Below are 15,304 nucleotides of genomic sequence, written 5' to 3'. Positions count from 1 at the left end.
GTGTGGTCCAACGCCCTGAGCGAATAACTATTCTGCTATTGCAAATCAGCTAAGATGTTAATATTGAATTGATTCATGGGTCGAGAAACTCCAATCCGACAAATGTAATGACATTGGTGGTCCTTTATTTTTCCTTCTTGTCAAAAGTGCGACTGGGCAGTTCTTTTTTCTGGAATATTGAGTAAAAGCCCTAATAGTGATTGCTTCTCTCACGAGCAAGTGCGACACACACACACACACACACACACACACACACACACACACACACACACACACACACACACACACACACACACACACACACACACACACACACACACACACACACACACACACACACGCACACACAGGGCTAATTCAAACCTGATGTGTATCGAACAGACTTCAACACTCGCTTGTTTCCCTCGCTGCAGAAGCCTTTCAACAGCTTCACCTCATTCTTCACAGCCCACGGCCTGACTCCCACTTCTCTGTGGCAGGAGAGAGCGAGAGCGAAAAAATTGTCAAAACAAAACATACAGGGATATATTTTTTCTCCTCGTTTTATCTGTCATGTAGCTGTCCTGACTTAATCAGAAGCAAACACACACTCTGGGAGTGGAAGCTGGTCAGTATGATCAGGAAGATTCAAAAGATGTGGATTGTCGACTTGGGTTTACTTTAAGTTAAAGTTTCAAAAACCTTTTGTGACTCACTCTTGTCTTTGTTATTTCTTTCCTTATTAGAAGCAGAGTTTATGATTATGCAGACATTTACCTGTACCCAGACATAAGTTACGAATTCCAGCAAAATGACAGGAATGTTTTCCGCTTTGTTTTGTTGAATTCAGACTTTCCTAAAATGTAGCCAAATCAAAACAATCCAATCCTACATTAATCTACCAATTTACAATTTCACCAAGAAAATGAATAATCTTCACTCCAACATTCTTTCAACTCCTGTGTCTTAGTACACAACATAACTCTTGGCCTGAAATAAACAATTCCTAATTTTCCAGATCTTCTGGTCTGGGAAGGAACGGTGCCTACTGCAGCCGGGAAGGCACTGTTGTCCCGGGCCCTGGGCAACTGGCCACTGGGCCCTGGGCATTGGGCATTGGTAACCGGGCACAAGGCACTCACTTGGAGAAGTCTGTGAGGGCCTTGCTGATGAGCTGGTTGTCTAGCTGTTGGAGCAGGAGGAAGAGCTGCACCTTGACCTCAGAGTCCTGGGCCTGCTCTGGGCCCTCTGCCTTCAGCTTCTCCACCAGCTCCGGCGCCGACGTGTCTGCGCCTCCTTCCAGGACCGTGGCGAGGCTGGAACCCAGGACTTTCACCACCAGATCTCGGTTTGCTTTTAAAATAGGATGCCAATTGCAAGTGCCATTTTATTTGCAGTTGTTGTTGTTATTATACATTAACCAAAAGCTCTATTTATGACTCCCTTGTGTGTCTCCGCCCCCCCATCAAGCCAGAATAAAGGTGGTGTAGGGTCTTCAATGTGTGGAAAAGAACATTAGGCTCCTCTAGAGTAAACAACAGGTAATAATAATAATAATAAATGAAATTTATATAGCGCATTACACGGATCACATTGGGGTCTCGGAGGAAGACACACCAGAGCCTCTGTATAATGTGGCGTTTCCGTTTCTAAAACTAAATCATCCCACTCTTTCCTCAAAACCTCCTCAGCCAATCGGGACAACGAGGCGCATGTTCTACCATTCCTCCCCTCCCTCCTCCCAGTCATATTATGTTGGGTTAGCCAAATATATCTATCCTCAACCTAACCGGCTTTGGCATGTGCCCCTATGGCAAGTTTATCTCTGCAAACAATTAGAACAAAAAATAATCTCACGGCAGTGTAATTGGATAGAAGCACAGGATAACGAGCAGGACAAACAAATTAAGTCTGTGGGTTGTATGGAAGTACGCTGGCGGCGGCCCTGCTTAGGGATGCAAATGGGATTCAAATCTGGTCCTTGCGGTTGCCTCTTGCCATACCTTCCAGACAGGCTGCGACCTCCGTCAGCCCCCTATCCCCGGCCAGCTGCACCAGCTTAGAGAGCTGGCTGAAGCTCCCCACTGCTACGGTCGGGGGGGAAAGCCGGAGCAGGGGGTGACCTTTGCAGTCGTTTTCCTGGGACCGTACATCGGCATGGCTGGAAAATGGGATGAAACACGGCATTGTGAAACGAGCGTGGTGGAGATCTGCGACGAAGGCCGCATGGCTCCGATCCCCTGTTGGCAGTTATCTGTGGGTTCCGAGGCTTTGTGTGCCTGTGCGAACCTCGGACAGAATGGATTATTCGATTTATTGTGATGATTATAGAACATACGATTCATTGTATCATGTTTTATTAAATATTTAATGATTTTAGAACGTGTAATTCAAATCTAAAATGTATCTAGTTGCTGTTACGCTATCAATCTTATTTGTGTGGAGATCGGTGTGTGTGTGCGTGTGTGCTGTTTGGAAAGAACATAATATAATATGTTCTTTCCAATAACATCATAATAAACATAATAACATCCTAGAACATAATTGGATCTATTCTATTAAATATATAACAATTATAGAACATATAATTCATTGTATTATATTATATTGAATGAATCTACTTGTAGGTATGCGATTAATTGGTTACCTAGCGACCAACTGAAAATAAAACATAAAAAAACGTTATACGGTGCATCTAAACAGTGTATACTGAGGTCAGAAACCACATGCCCAAACACACCAAACTACTAACAACAGTGCCTGCGCACACACAGATAATACTGAAAGCAGACTTCTGCCTGCAGCCTGCCTGATGATTAGACAAACCTGATGTCGTAGTCGGTATTGAAATCAGATGCCACTAAGGTGCAAGTCCACTGCAGTGGCTCTTCAAACACGTGAGCTGCCTCCTGTGGATGCCTGAGGCCAAACTGCTCCACAAAGTGCAGGATGTCTTTCAACAACGACTCATTGATTGGAGTGGTCTCCAGTTTGCCAGTACTACCAGAGCTGGCCGTGGTCCACTGAGCGGCCCTGGTCAGTGATGCCCCCATCGCATCGGTTGGAGTTCTCTGGAACCGCAAATGACACATGCGGATGATAACAGCAAAATGAGAACAAATCAACAATTACATCGTAAAATAAGCATTATTGTTAGTCTTATTATATGTGTTATCATTGGTTTGCTTGAATATGTTTCTTCCATTACATTCCTAAAGTACCCTAAGTATAGGAAATGTGTAACGTCACACTGGGAGCCATCTTGTGAGACAGAACCAACAGGAGTAGTTTTTAACTGCAATAGAGGAGGCTGCGGTGTCAGTAGTATCTGTGTGAAACAAACCTTTATAACTACAATGTACATGGACAGAAAGTAGTTTTAACCCCCCCCTAAAAATGCGGTCCTAGGACGTCGGTCTTGAAACTGCAGCACCCTCTATACAGGAACGCAGTAGTGACCGACAGAGCAACAGAGGCAGAGACCTCTGGACGTGTCGCGTTCACCACGGCGCGAGGTCTGCCTCACTAGTGCTACAGCCGCTAACGTTCATTCATAATAACTCACCAAAGACTGGCTCTGAGAAGTTAGACTTTGAACTCAAAGCAATGTTTAAGCATGTTTTTTTAATAAAGGCCTATGTAATAATACGTCACATTTTGGATATTTAGATGGCAAATTTACGTTTTGATAACGACGAATTCAAAACACTTGGTATTACTAACGGACGTTAATGTCTTTAGTGAATCTCGGTGTGACATTAATTTATACCTTTAGTTTGGGACGGTAAAAGACGCATTGGCTGTGTAAACGTATGAATCTTGTCTTAACCAACTCACATCGCTCTACAAAGTGTTATTATGAACGTAATCTTTGATTTAAAGTTACCTGGTATTTCAAGTTGTCCTTGGATGCAAATGCTGCTAACAGCTATGCTACCAACCAGCTGGGCTGTAGTTGCTATAGAAACCAAACGCTACCGGTTGCTATGATACAGTCAACAGACCTCTGAAGAATAAGTCCCGCCTCCGAGGCTCCAGTTCCATCTGTCAAATGTCTATGGGAAATAACATGGGGTTTTTGAATGATCGTACATAACAAACTCTCTCGGTGGCGAAGTAGTAAAAGCTGCTCACCTTTTGAACTACACACTTTTTCCATCTAAATTCCACTTTGGTTTTGGATTACGGTGCCGTAAGTATTAAAAGATTATATATACTTTAACGGCACCGACAATCCAAAACCAGGGCACGAAGAGACTCACCACGACGTGGGGGATAGAATTTGTACGTGTTTCATCAGATAAAAAAACATGTCATAGAAAATGAAACATATTAGCTGTTATATATCTCTGCAATACAGTGATTAAATCAAGTTGCAATCTATTCATGGAGGCGGCTTGTTGGAGCCAAATGCCCCAGAACTAAATAGTATCAAATAAAATGTTTGAATAACAAAATCACTGTAGCTACTATGCTTTCCTTTTAGAGTGTCCGCACGACCACATATTTGAGAGCATATTTCCTCTTTGACTATTGGTTTGGCAACTTTTTACAGACAAACATTGGGTACTGAAAATGCTCTATTTGGGTTTGGATTTTCTCTGTTTAGACATACACACGCAAATAAGTTCATTCAGTTCAAACCTAATCAATCTAATGCAAATCAACTTTTTGTGGAGAAACAAAGGTTCCAATTCATATCCTTTATAATAATAATATAAAAAAAACAATACAAATAAAGCAAAAAAATATATAAATGTCCAATTATTATCTATGATTGATAGATTAGCTAAATTACCTTCAAAAAAAATATTAGAAGACATTTATGAGAAAATATCTCTAAGAATTCAAGGAGTCTCAGACAGATCTATAGAAAGAACACTAAGGGGTTGGGTTTGTAGTTCAGTAGTTCAGTTTTGAGGAACTGTCTTTACAAAACAGAAAGTAATCCTGAAGGAGACAGGACCTGGCTGGGTGTGAAGGGTGGCCCTTTGTTCGTACTCATCGAGTCTCCTGGTCTTCTGGATGTCACGCCTGCGGGGTTGAGGCAGTGTAGAAGGCATGCAAAGGTGGCGGGCAGAAGTGTGGGCAAATGTTTTCAGAGGGCCATTCAGAAAATGGAGGTGGAATGTTTTCTGAAATCCTCCCCCAGAGATAGAAGGGGTGGAGGAGAAACGCTGCTGTCACCTGGGTTCAAATCAGGGGAGAGGATCCTGGAAAAGATGCACATGATCCTATACACTTAAGAGTGTGCTTGTGTGTGTGTGTGTGTGTGTGTGTGTGTGTGTGTGTGTGTGTGTGTGTGTGTGTGTGTGTGTGTGCGAGTGAGCGAGTGTGTGCGAGCGCGCATGTGTGTGTGTGTGTGCGCGCAAGTGTGTGCGTGTGTATATGTACCTGAGCGTGCGTGTCCGTGTGTATGTGCAGAAAGAAATGGCTATGTGTCCAATTGATACATCATGGCAAACGTATGGGCTGGAAGGGACATGTGTGTGTGTGTGTGTGTGCTTGTGTGTAATCCTTTACTTTATCTGTTGCAATTGAGAACGTTTCATTTTCTGATGGTTGATCACCATCCCAATTGAACCCTGCGTTGTGGAGACCTGAACGGTGCCTCTGGTGCCTAGCAGGCGTTGTCTGGACCCAGCAGATGGGGTCCTAGTAGAACATTGTAGAAAACCGTTACGGCGCTCCAAAGTACACGGGGGAGGGAAGGGGTTTCGGCCGCCCTAGAGGTCAAACTCGGCACAGACGTATATAATTTATAGCCCCGGCTTGAGACATGTTCTCATTTCAATTGAACTGCCCACCATCATCACTGCCACTTTAGCCTTCAGACACACACACACACACACACACAATGACACATACACACACACTAACACAGTCACACACACTGACACACACACACACACACACACACGCATTCCAATCCAACTCCCCGTTTCCCCTCAACCCTGACAGAAAGAATCCTGCTGCAATTTGTGCAAATCAACCCGGTGCCATTTTAACATATTGTTTGGCAGCTGCTTGCGTGTGGCGCGGCCCCTCTGACTGACTGGAACCACAAACACTCACGTAAGTAAGAGAGGGTCGGAGAGAGTAGAAGTATATCCCGTGGCCAATGAAAAGGCTGGTTTCTGCCCCTCGCCCCTTTCCTCGCTCCCCTGCACGCTGCCACCCAGGGGCGCCGTCCGACGTTGATGTCGCCTCGTCCTCGACGCGGGACTGGATGGTGACGCAGCAGGTGGAATTATTTAGTTCCAAGAGCAAAGAAGAGGGCTTTGGGGGGCTGGTGTGTGAATAAGACAGCAGTGATGCATTGTGTGTGTGTGTGCGTGTGCGTGTGCGTGTGCGTGTGCGTGTGTGAGAGGTGGTGGTGTGGGGTGGGGAGGAATTGTATAAAGAAGTCAGCAGTGATGCATTTGTGTGTGCGTTTGTGCGCGTGTGTGTGTGTGCATGTGTGTGTGTGGGTTTGTGTGTGGTGATTGGGGGGGAGGGATGCGGTGGTGTGTGAATAAATCTGCGAATAAGCCTCCCTCCAGGGAGGACAGGAAGCGATATCTCATCTTAAGAGAGATCATTTTGGATGTTGTTGTTTTCACAGGGCCAAATTGACGCGGCTCCTAGACTCTGCTTGCTTCCAGGTGTTTTATTTGGAACAGCGAGAAGGGAGCTGTCTAAATTAAGTAGCTCCGAGAAGCCAAACAGCCGCAATGGGGTACAGTGCAGGAGAGGGAGGAGGGGGTGGTACAGAGCCAGCACACCAGTGCATCGGATAACAGAGTGCAACGCCTGATAGGGGGATGTGTGTGTGTGTGTGTGTGTGTATGTCTCTAGGAAAGAGTATGTGTGCAGGTGTTTGTGCGTGTCTGTTTCTTAGTAAGTGTACGAATGCAGGTTTTTGTGTGTGTGTGTGTGTGTGGGGGGGGGGGGGGGGGGGGGGGGGGTTGTGTGTGCATGTCTCTAGGAAAGAGTGTGCAGGTGTGTGTGCGTGTCTGTTTCTTAGTAAGTGTACGTATGCAGGTTTTTGTGTGTGTGTGTGTGTGTGTGTGTGTGTGTGTGTGTGTGTGTGTGTGTGTGTGTGTGTGTGTGTGTGTGTGTGTGTGTGTGTGTGTGTGTGTTTCAGAAAATAGGGAGGGAGCAGATAAAAAATGAAGCAGAGTGAGAGGGACGGCCTGCATGCAATAAACCCAAAAAAGAAAGTCTGGAGGAAATTGTAGACGGAAGGAAAAGGCAAGAGAAAGCAGGATGAATGAGGGTCCTAATATATCTAACCCGAGGTCTCATTAGTAAGCCTAATTGCTGTTCGTTAAAACGACTTAAATAAAACAGTCTACACTGCCGGGGTCTTTTACAGAAGTAAAACAAACACATGCTCTGTGGTCTCACACGCGGACACACACAGCATCTGCTGGGTCTTAGATACCGTCGGACGAGAACTCAATACTGCATAATAAACAAAAGCCGTAGCCATGCCGACGCTCAGACACTGTTGTGACAGAGTCGACGGGGCCGTGTGGAAGACAACATGCTGAAGACACATGTATGCCAAGACGGCCTTCAGAAACACCAGCATTATAATCACATCCATTCACCCTGGTGGGTGAATCGCTGCAGGCGTATAACACGCCATTAACAAGCCGAAGTAAAACATATATTACACACCGAAACATGCGTGAGTAGCACTGGACCAGTGAAGAGGAGCCATGCAGAGGACTATAGTTGGCTCTTTATGTGCCCGAGTTCTCTCAGACGAAGTCCGGTTATGAGTGTATCTCCCGCTGATTTTCATTTCAACCATTTTCACTTTCTCCAGAGAGACCTCTGGTGTTATTGCAGGCTTCATGTCAAACATGGTTTGGCTCCGTTTATGGTCGGGCTGGGTTAGAGCCGGAAGAAGAAAAAACATTGTAAAATGGACTGGAGAGAGACACGGGTTACACTGGTCATCGTACTGAGCACCTGCCAGCAACTGATCCGTCACGGACTCATAGGAATCGTTTTAATATATAAAACCAATGCAAGAAAATAACTTGGACAACACAACATAAACTATGACCGCATGTCACCTGGCCATAAACCATAACATCCCATGGGTTTTCATTGAGAGAGAGAGAGAGAGAGAGAGAGAGAGAGAGAGAGAGAGAGAGAGAGAGAGAGAGAGAGAGAGAGAGAGAGAGAGAATCCAGTAGTCATGTCTGAGAGTCCTAGGAGGAGCCGCAACTGATTAAGCTATGTCAGTTTATAGGAAGCAGGCAGAGCATTTGGTCATTCTCAGTAAGTTCTGTGATTAGGCAAATAAAAGTGAGTAATCGGGTTCCCCGGTCTGCGAGCAGCGATAAGTAAAGCAAAGAGTGCAGTGCCAAAAAATTCAAAGAAATCTTTAAGGAGCACATCTACGCAAAAGCTTACTTTCTTAAGTGATCTCATTGCATTAATGAAGATATACATTTGGGCAATCACGGTCACCCAAAGGCTGCACCATTATTTCGACATAAAGTTGTCTCGTACCATGAGCGGCGCCAAACTCTCCTGACACTGCATGTATAACGAAGTATTCATTACAAGACCATCTGGGAATTAAGACTAACATGACATGATATATATATTTCTAAAACGGCCTCCGCAAACAAAACCCGATACTGTTGAAAATGTATTTTCTCTGTAACAATGAACATCAGTGCACCGGCCTCAAATGGACTTTAACCTGCAATTGCGGTCTCCAAATAGCCTGTATGCATTTCAAGTTGGTAAAACCGGTCACCAATGCTTTTTTTGGAGCATGTGTGGTGCTTGTCAAATTTAGAAGTTAAACAAGATTTATAGCCATGAGGATTTATGGGAAAACGGGTGACAGAGCTAGGATCGAAATGCATTGGAACACGTTTTGCCCATGTGGGTTGCTACTGTGAGCACTGGGTCTGGGATGTTGTTGCAAAAATCATGCAGGCATTTTACAAGGGTTTCTGTGAATTTCCCCAGAATGCTGAAAATACTCATGTAACCAGAACATATATCCCCTACCTCATATAGAATATAATAAACTTCAACATTCCAATGCACACACATTTTGAAACCCATAATCTAAGCAATGTAGAGAAAATATACATCCACACAGACCTTTTTTTGAATGCCCCATGTGTGTTTAAAAATGCTCCACATCACAAAGCTTTGCTGTCAAAAGAAAAAGAAACAACATTTAATTGTTTTAGTTCAGTGAAAGTGTCAACAGTCTAAGCCATTTCCTTTTACTTGGAAAGTGTTACATGACATAGCAAGTGATTAATGAGGATCTGAGAAGTCTGATTCCTACTTTAAACACTCACACACACAAACACACATCATCCCCATGAAGTCTGGCCATAGATAGCAGCATATCCCTTCTATACCAGCAGCTCACTCCCCCATCGAGCGGAGAGAGCTCCACCCCTGCTCCCTGTCTCCCCTAGAGCTCCGTCTCCAACAGTGTAATTATTATTTTCAAACTGTGGTCGGTGGGGCTGTCTGTGTTCGGCTCCGCCTCACCACTGCTCACGCGTGGAGAGAGAGAGAGAGAGCCCTAATGCAGTTTGACTTTTGCTTTTGTAGAAAAACCTCTTCGGCGGAGCGCACACTCCAAAACGCAAACACACACGCACACAAACACGCACACTCATCTCTGCATGGACAGGAATGACAGAAGGTCTCGGCAAGAGATGGAATAAAGCAGAGAAGATGGGAAACAGGGCAGGAAGATGAAAAATAACCGCAAGGGGAGAGAGAGAGAGAGAGAGAGAGAGAGAGAGAGAGAGAGAGAGAGAGAGAGGCTCAAATTCTTAAGTGGGCCTATGTGGGGGGTGAGGGTTGAAAGCAAGGTAAGATGGACATTCAACGGTTAAAACCAAACAAGTTGGAGACAGGAGGCAGATAGAAGGGGAATGTACGATTATATATATATATATATATTTATATATATGTGAGAGAGAGAGAGAGAGAGAGAGAGACTGCGAGACTGCGCTGTATATAGGGGTCACTTCTCTCTTCCCATCATCATCACTTGAGATGCTAGTTGAGAGCTTGTGGTGGGGCTACTCCAGCACTTGGCACAAGGTAGCAGCATCACAGTCAGAGGGGGAGATAGAGAGGGAGCGAGAGAGCGAGGGGTGTAGAGGGGTAGGGGAGGAGGATAACTCCTTGGAAACATTGAGTCTTTGTACAGCAACACGTGCACAAGAATACATGGCTTCGCTGTGAACAGACAAATGCAATTTATAAAGTTCTTTGCAACGGTTCTTTTTACAGATTCCTCCTGTCTGCAGGACTCTGGTTTTCCTCTTGATTAACGATCGACACATTCGTCTTTTGTTACTTTCTGTGCCTGCTGCATCTTTCTTCATTTAAAATCAAACTTTATTTTTCATATTTATTTTGATATGCCATACCATTGTTCATGTCTGATACATACAAACAATTCACGGCTTAACTTTTAACAGTTGTTCTTTTTACATAACCTTTTTCTTATTCATTCTGAAACAGCGAGTAAACGTGCGTGAATAGCTCTTTATCACAGAGGTCTTATGTAGTAGGGGCGAACACAGGTGTAGCTCATTAAGCTAATTATGGGTCTGTAGGCATGCCAGAGCACATAATTAGCATCACGAGATACACCTGTGTTCACCCTATTACACCTGTGTGGTAAAGACCTTTTAACCATGAAACGGGAAGTAATTAACAGAGGGAATATAACTCAACCCAGCCATAACCTTTTTGGCATCCTGCAATGAGACGGCACCAAGTGAAATCCATTAATTTCAATTTACTTATATGTTATTTATCTTAATAAGTATCACTTACAAAGAGTCTGGCCAAATGAGCACCCAACACCAAGATATTAAAGTGTACATATAATTCAACAGGTTTCTAAACTTTTTTTCTCCTTCAGGAAAAGGGATTAGGAAGGAAAGATACAGTAGAAATAGCTACACGGTTTTAGGGGTAACTGGGGAGCAGGAATCAAATGAGGACACGATTACACATCGTATTACACACATACTGCATACACGTGTGTATGTCCTGACACGGATTCGTCTAGATCCTCTTAAATCCCATCAACCAAGCGATACGACCAAACACACCAAGCAGAAGCCTGCTCAGTATCTAAACCAGCCGACAGCTGCCCTCGGGAGAAGTCGACTCTGCACTTTCAAGACTCCGCTCCACAAACCCTGCGAATGCTGGGAGGGCGGCCGTGGTGGCGTTCCAACCCTGACCGTGGCGTCCCCATTGCACAAAGGGCCGAGCACCAATTGTTCCCGTCTGCACGTCTGCGTGCTTCCCTCCTCTCGGTTCCCTCAGCTTCCAGGAGAGGAAGCAGGAGTCTGGGGCCAGTCTTCACAGCCCGGGCCCCTAGACTCTCTTGGGGCCCTGCAGAGCCGTCTGGGTGTAGACATTCCCACCCTTCACCACGTAGGTTAAAGCAAAGTTAAAGTGGGGATGGTGGTGGTGACGGCGGAGGTAGGGGGTGGGGGGGGCTCGCTGCCTTCCTGGCTCTGGGTCAGCGGCGGGGGCTGCCCCTGTGGAACATCACTCATTAAGACCTGTTGAGTCATGGCCAAGTCTGAGGGCTCTCCAGGCCGCCGAGGTAATGCCCCTAACTCATCAACACCTGCTAACACATGGGGGCTCACTGCTGCAACAACTCGCCGTCTTTGGACTAACAAGGCCCCAAAGCAGCTCCTTCCCCCACCTCGCGTTTTGAGATCACTTTTTTTGTCAATATGTCGATTTTAACCGTTACTTTTTTCCGAGCCCTGTGCTTGTACCGTGACCCTAGCAGCAAGCCCCGGTCTCGCCCGACACTTCAAGAGCTCTGAAAACCCTCACACTTCAGCGTTAAACTAACTGTTATGAGTTGGCAAAGGTGAGGAGCTTCATGGTTTGTTTGTGTTAGGGCCCGGGCCTCGTGGCTCCCTTCATGTGAGTCATGAGCACTTTGACAGTTTAACGCGTGGTGTGGAACGGACCATACCCCACTGGAACCCACCCACCCCCAACCATGGCTCACCTCTTGCTTTCCCCTGGGGTCCGGCGGTCCACCTAGCCTGGCCAGGGTTTGGTACAGCCTTGTCCACTCCTAATCTTCTCAGCAGACCAGATACTTGTCCAAGCAAAGCCTGTGGTTGTTTATTGGACATGATGTCACCTTGTAGAGGGATGTGACACACTTCAAACAGTGTTGCGGCCACATCCTTTTTACTTTCTACTCTCTCTGTCCTTTTCACTCTCTTTGTGGCCCCTGGTTCTTGTTGTTTTTAAATCTTGACCACTCTTTCTTGACTCATCCTGTGGTTCATCTCTACTTCCCAGACGTGCTGACTCGCCAGGTCATCTGGCCGGGCGTCTGATTAGCTTATTGGACTTATTAAAAACAGAGAGCGTGTGAGCGTCCACACGCACACACCCTTGCCGATGTGTGTGTGTGTGTGTGTGTGTGTGTGTGTGTTACATTCAATGCAAGGGGGAGCATGACCACCTGCCAAAATAAGGCAGTGGAAAATAACATCAACGGCTCTATGAAAAAGTTAAAGGATGCGTCAGGGTTCACCATGATCAGGCCTAGCGCAGGTCAGCGCTATGCACTTTATCCGTAGACGTGCCAAGTGCTCTTTGGCGTAAAATAACAAAATACAGAAGAATAGCAATTGAAGCCGTCATGGTTTTTGCAAGGCCTTGATGGGCTGGGAAATGACGATGTCCTGGAATGGATAGTTCCTTCCTTACATGCTAGAAAGCTGTCGACTGTTCTGCTAGCATGCTATGCTCATTAGCTGTCCAGACAGCAATTTATGTGTGTCAGTTGTTTGCTTAGAGGCAAGGTTGAAGAGAATCAGATCCTAACCGTATGAAGGCTTGTGAAGCCACAGGAAATCCAGCATATTATCTAAATCCGCAAATCTACAGTCTGCAATTTAATAAGCAGCCAACGGCCAGGAAGGTTGAATTGGTTCCCTGTCCAGGATTCTGAAAGTATGTAATGTATAGTGGGATGAGTAAAACATTCATTGACTGTTCGTCATGGCTGTACATACGAGTCATCACATTAGAAACTCACCTTTTACAGAGATAGCCGTCTTCCGTCTGCCAAATAGGTTACAGCTTAGAAGATTACTGAGTGCTTAGTTAGACAGAATAAATTAAACTTGGTGGAAGGGATTTAAAAAGCAAGAAAACCACTATGAATGCGTGTTCTGTAATTTCCAACAAACCAACATAACCACATGTATAATAAAAAACAGCAATAAAGATGATATCTGCGTTTCCTTGGGGATAATTGCTATAGCAAACCCAGTTACAGTTTTAAGTGCAAAGCTGGAAAAGCACAGTAACCCTAATGTAACTAAAAAAACCTTCAATATTATTCAAAAAAACTTTTAACACAAGCTGTGGGCTGACAATTTATTCATTACACGCCACTCTATACAAGGCCTTCAACCCAGGAAATACCCATGTCTTGTACCAATCTTTGATCAAGCACTAAGTACTTTTTAAGTTTTTAGTAGGTCCCAGTGGCAGACATCCTTCAGCTCATCAGAGGTTTTCTGAGCGGATAAAGCGTGGTCTCATGTATCTGGACGGTTTCAGCGGGGCCCTGTCCCTTGCGGTGGGGCCCCCTGCCACATGGACGTAACTCTAGCGGACTCATTGCTAACGACCAGTGACCGGGGGCCTTCTTGTAATCCACTTACCGTCATTATGCAGGGGTCAACGTGTCTAGCGAAGGGCCGGTGCCGTGCAGAAAAACAAGGGTCGCTGCCTGACAACGACGGATATTCACTTTCACTACGGCGCTCCTGGTCCCTCACTCGTCCCCCAGCTGGACCCACCACCACATTCCCCCTGAGGTGTGTGTGCTTAGTGGAGGAGGCAAAGCTATTCTGCTACTTACATTTCCATGTCTTGGTTGTTTTTCTCCCCCCCGATAAAGGGACGAAGCCCCCCATGTGAATTAAGTCGGGATAACACACTGTGTTACAGAGAATGCAACGTTGTTGTAAAAACAGCCCAGCCCGGTTTTGGTGAGAAGTTGTTCCTAGAGAGCCGTTTTTGTTTTCATATCGTTTTTCTTTGTGCTCGCTAGTCAAAACTTGAGGAAGCCATGGCACCGGAGAGAGAGACGTGCGCTAATTTGTAGCACACACTAGCGGGGGGTGGGGGGGGTTGTGAACTCCTCAGCCCCCCTGACTCTGAAACGACAGCCCCAAGACGTGTAATTAAAACAGCCCTGGTGTGGGGCCAGCGAGACTCACCGGTGGTGGGGCACAGCGAGAGTTTAAGAAAACACACAGTGTGCACTGGCTCGGCCCGTGGCCCTGCATTACCTCCAAACATGTCAGCAGAATCCCAACCAGTGAGGACACTCTGATCCGAACACACACACACACACACACACACACACACACACACACACACACACACACACACACACACACACACACACACACACACACAGAGTTGACCCTACGCGCCCCTGCAAGCAGTGTGTACACAAACTCCACCTCGTGTTGATGACTGACCTTCCCATGGCTCTTAGGCTTGTTAGGATTCTCATCAGGGTGCAAAACAAAACACAAGGGCATCCCTTGGTCACCTTTCGCTCACTCCACTCAGCCACGTTTTCCCCCCCCTTCTTTCTTTCCTTCCTTCCTTCCTTCATTTAGTGTTTCGCTTTTTCTCTCTCTCTCGCTCGCTCTGAAAGCACCAGTGATTAAGGAACCCAGCTCAAGGTACGAGGGTAACCTTTGCCTGCAGACATGAGGCAATGGCTGGACTAATGAGCAGGCGGAGGAGACAGGAGAGTGGGCTGAAACGCCTTGGCCCCAGAGCAGGGTCAATCTACCATGCACCCCTCCCTCCCTCTGTCTTACCCCTGAAGGGCAGTAACCAGGGATGAGGATAACAGAGCGGGTACCAGACCGGCTGGCTGGCTGGCTGGCTGGCTCCTGCCGTAAAGCCACGTTGATGGACCGGGTCGCCACATGAAAGGCTAGGCAGCGGCCGCACGGTGGAACAAGTCGGGACAAAAAGAAAGAGAGCGAGAGACATAGAGACTGAATGAGAGTCTTGAGAGACCAGAACAGAAATAAGACCCTTTATGAGACATCTCGGGCCTCAGCACGAGTCTCGATCCCGTCTTCGTCTTGCTCCCTCTCCCTGCCTTCCTGCCCCCCTTTTCTTGTCTCTCGATGGCCATGGCGAGGACATACGCAATTTGTCATGTGGTGACGGAGGCCGGACCTATCACGTCGTCAAGCGCCAACCGGGATATTGGTCCAGACGTTGTAATTCA

At 46.1% G+C, this 15,304-nt stretch overlaps 1 protein-coding gene across 1 annotated transcript in view; it reads right to left on the bottom strand.

The window, feature by feature from the left end:
• odad2 (outer dynein arm docking complex subunit 2) overlaps nucleotides 1-3,966 on the bottom strand; it is a 48,368-nt gene extending 44,402 nt beyond the window's left edge. The window contains exons 1-5 of the mRNA XM_060045032.1: nucleotides 3,866-3,966; nucleotides 2,806-3,050; nucleotides 1,983-2,140; nucleotides 1,122-1,332; nucleotides 364-470 (exon numbers count right to left, since the gene is read on the bottom strand). Coding sequence (XP_059901015.1) covers nucleotides 364-470; nucleotides 1,122-1,332; nucleotides 1,983-2,140; nucleotides 2,806-3,032 — 703 coding nt within the window. The 5' untranslated portion in view covers nucleotides 3,033-3,050; nucleotides 3,866-3,966. The remainder of the gene's footprint in view (nucleotides 1-363; nucleotides 471-1,121; nucleotides 1,333-1,982; nucleotides 2,141-2,805; nucleotides 3,051-3,865) is intronic.
• Nucleotides 3,967-15,304: the final 11,338 nt, after the last annotated feature.

This window comes from Gadus macrocephalus, chromosome 23, assembly GCF_031168955.1.
Source record: "Gadus macrocephalus chromosome 23, ASM3116895v1".
Classification (NCBI taxonomy): Eukaryota; Metazoa; Chordata; class Actinopteri; order Gadiformes; family Gadidae; genus Gadus; species Gadus macrocephalus.
Note: the sequence above shows the minus strand (reverse complement) of the source record. Positions and strands in the feature narration are given on the sequence as shown.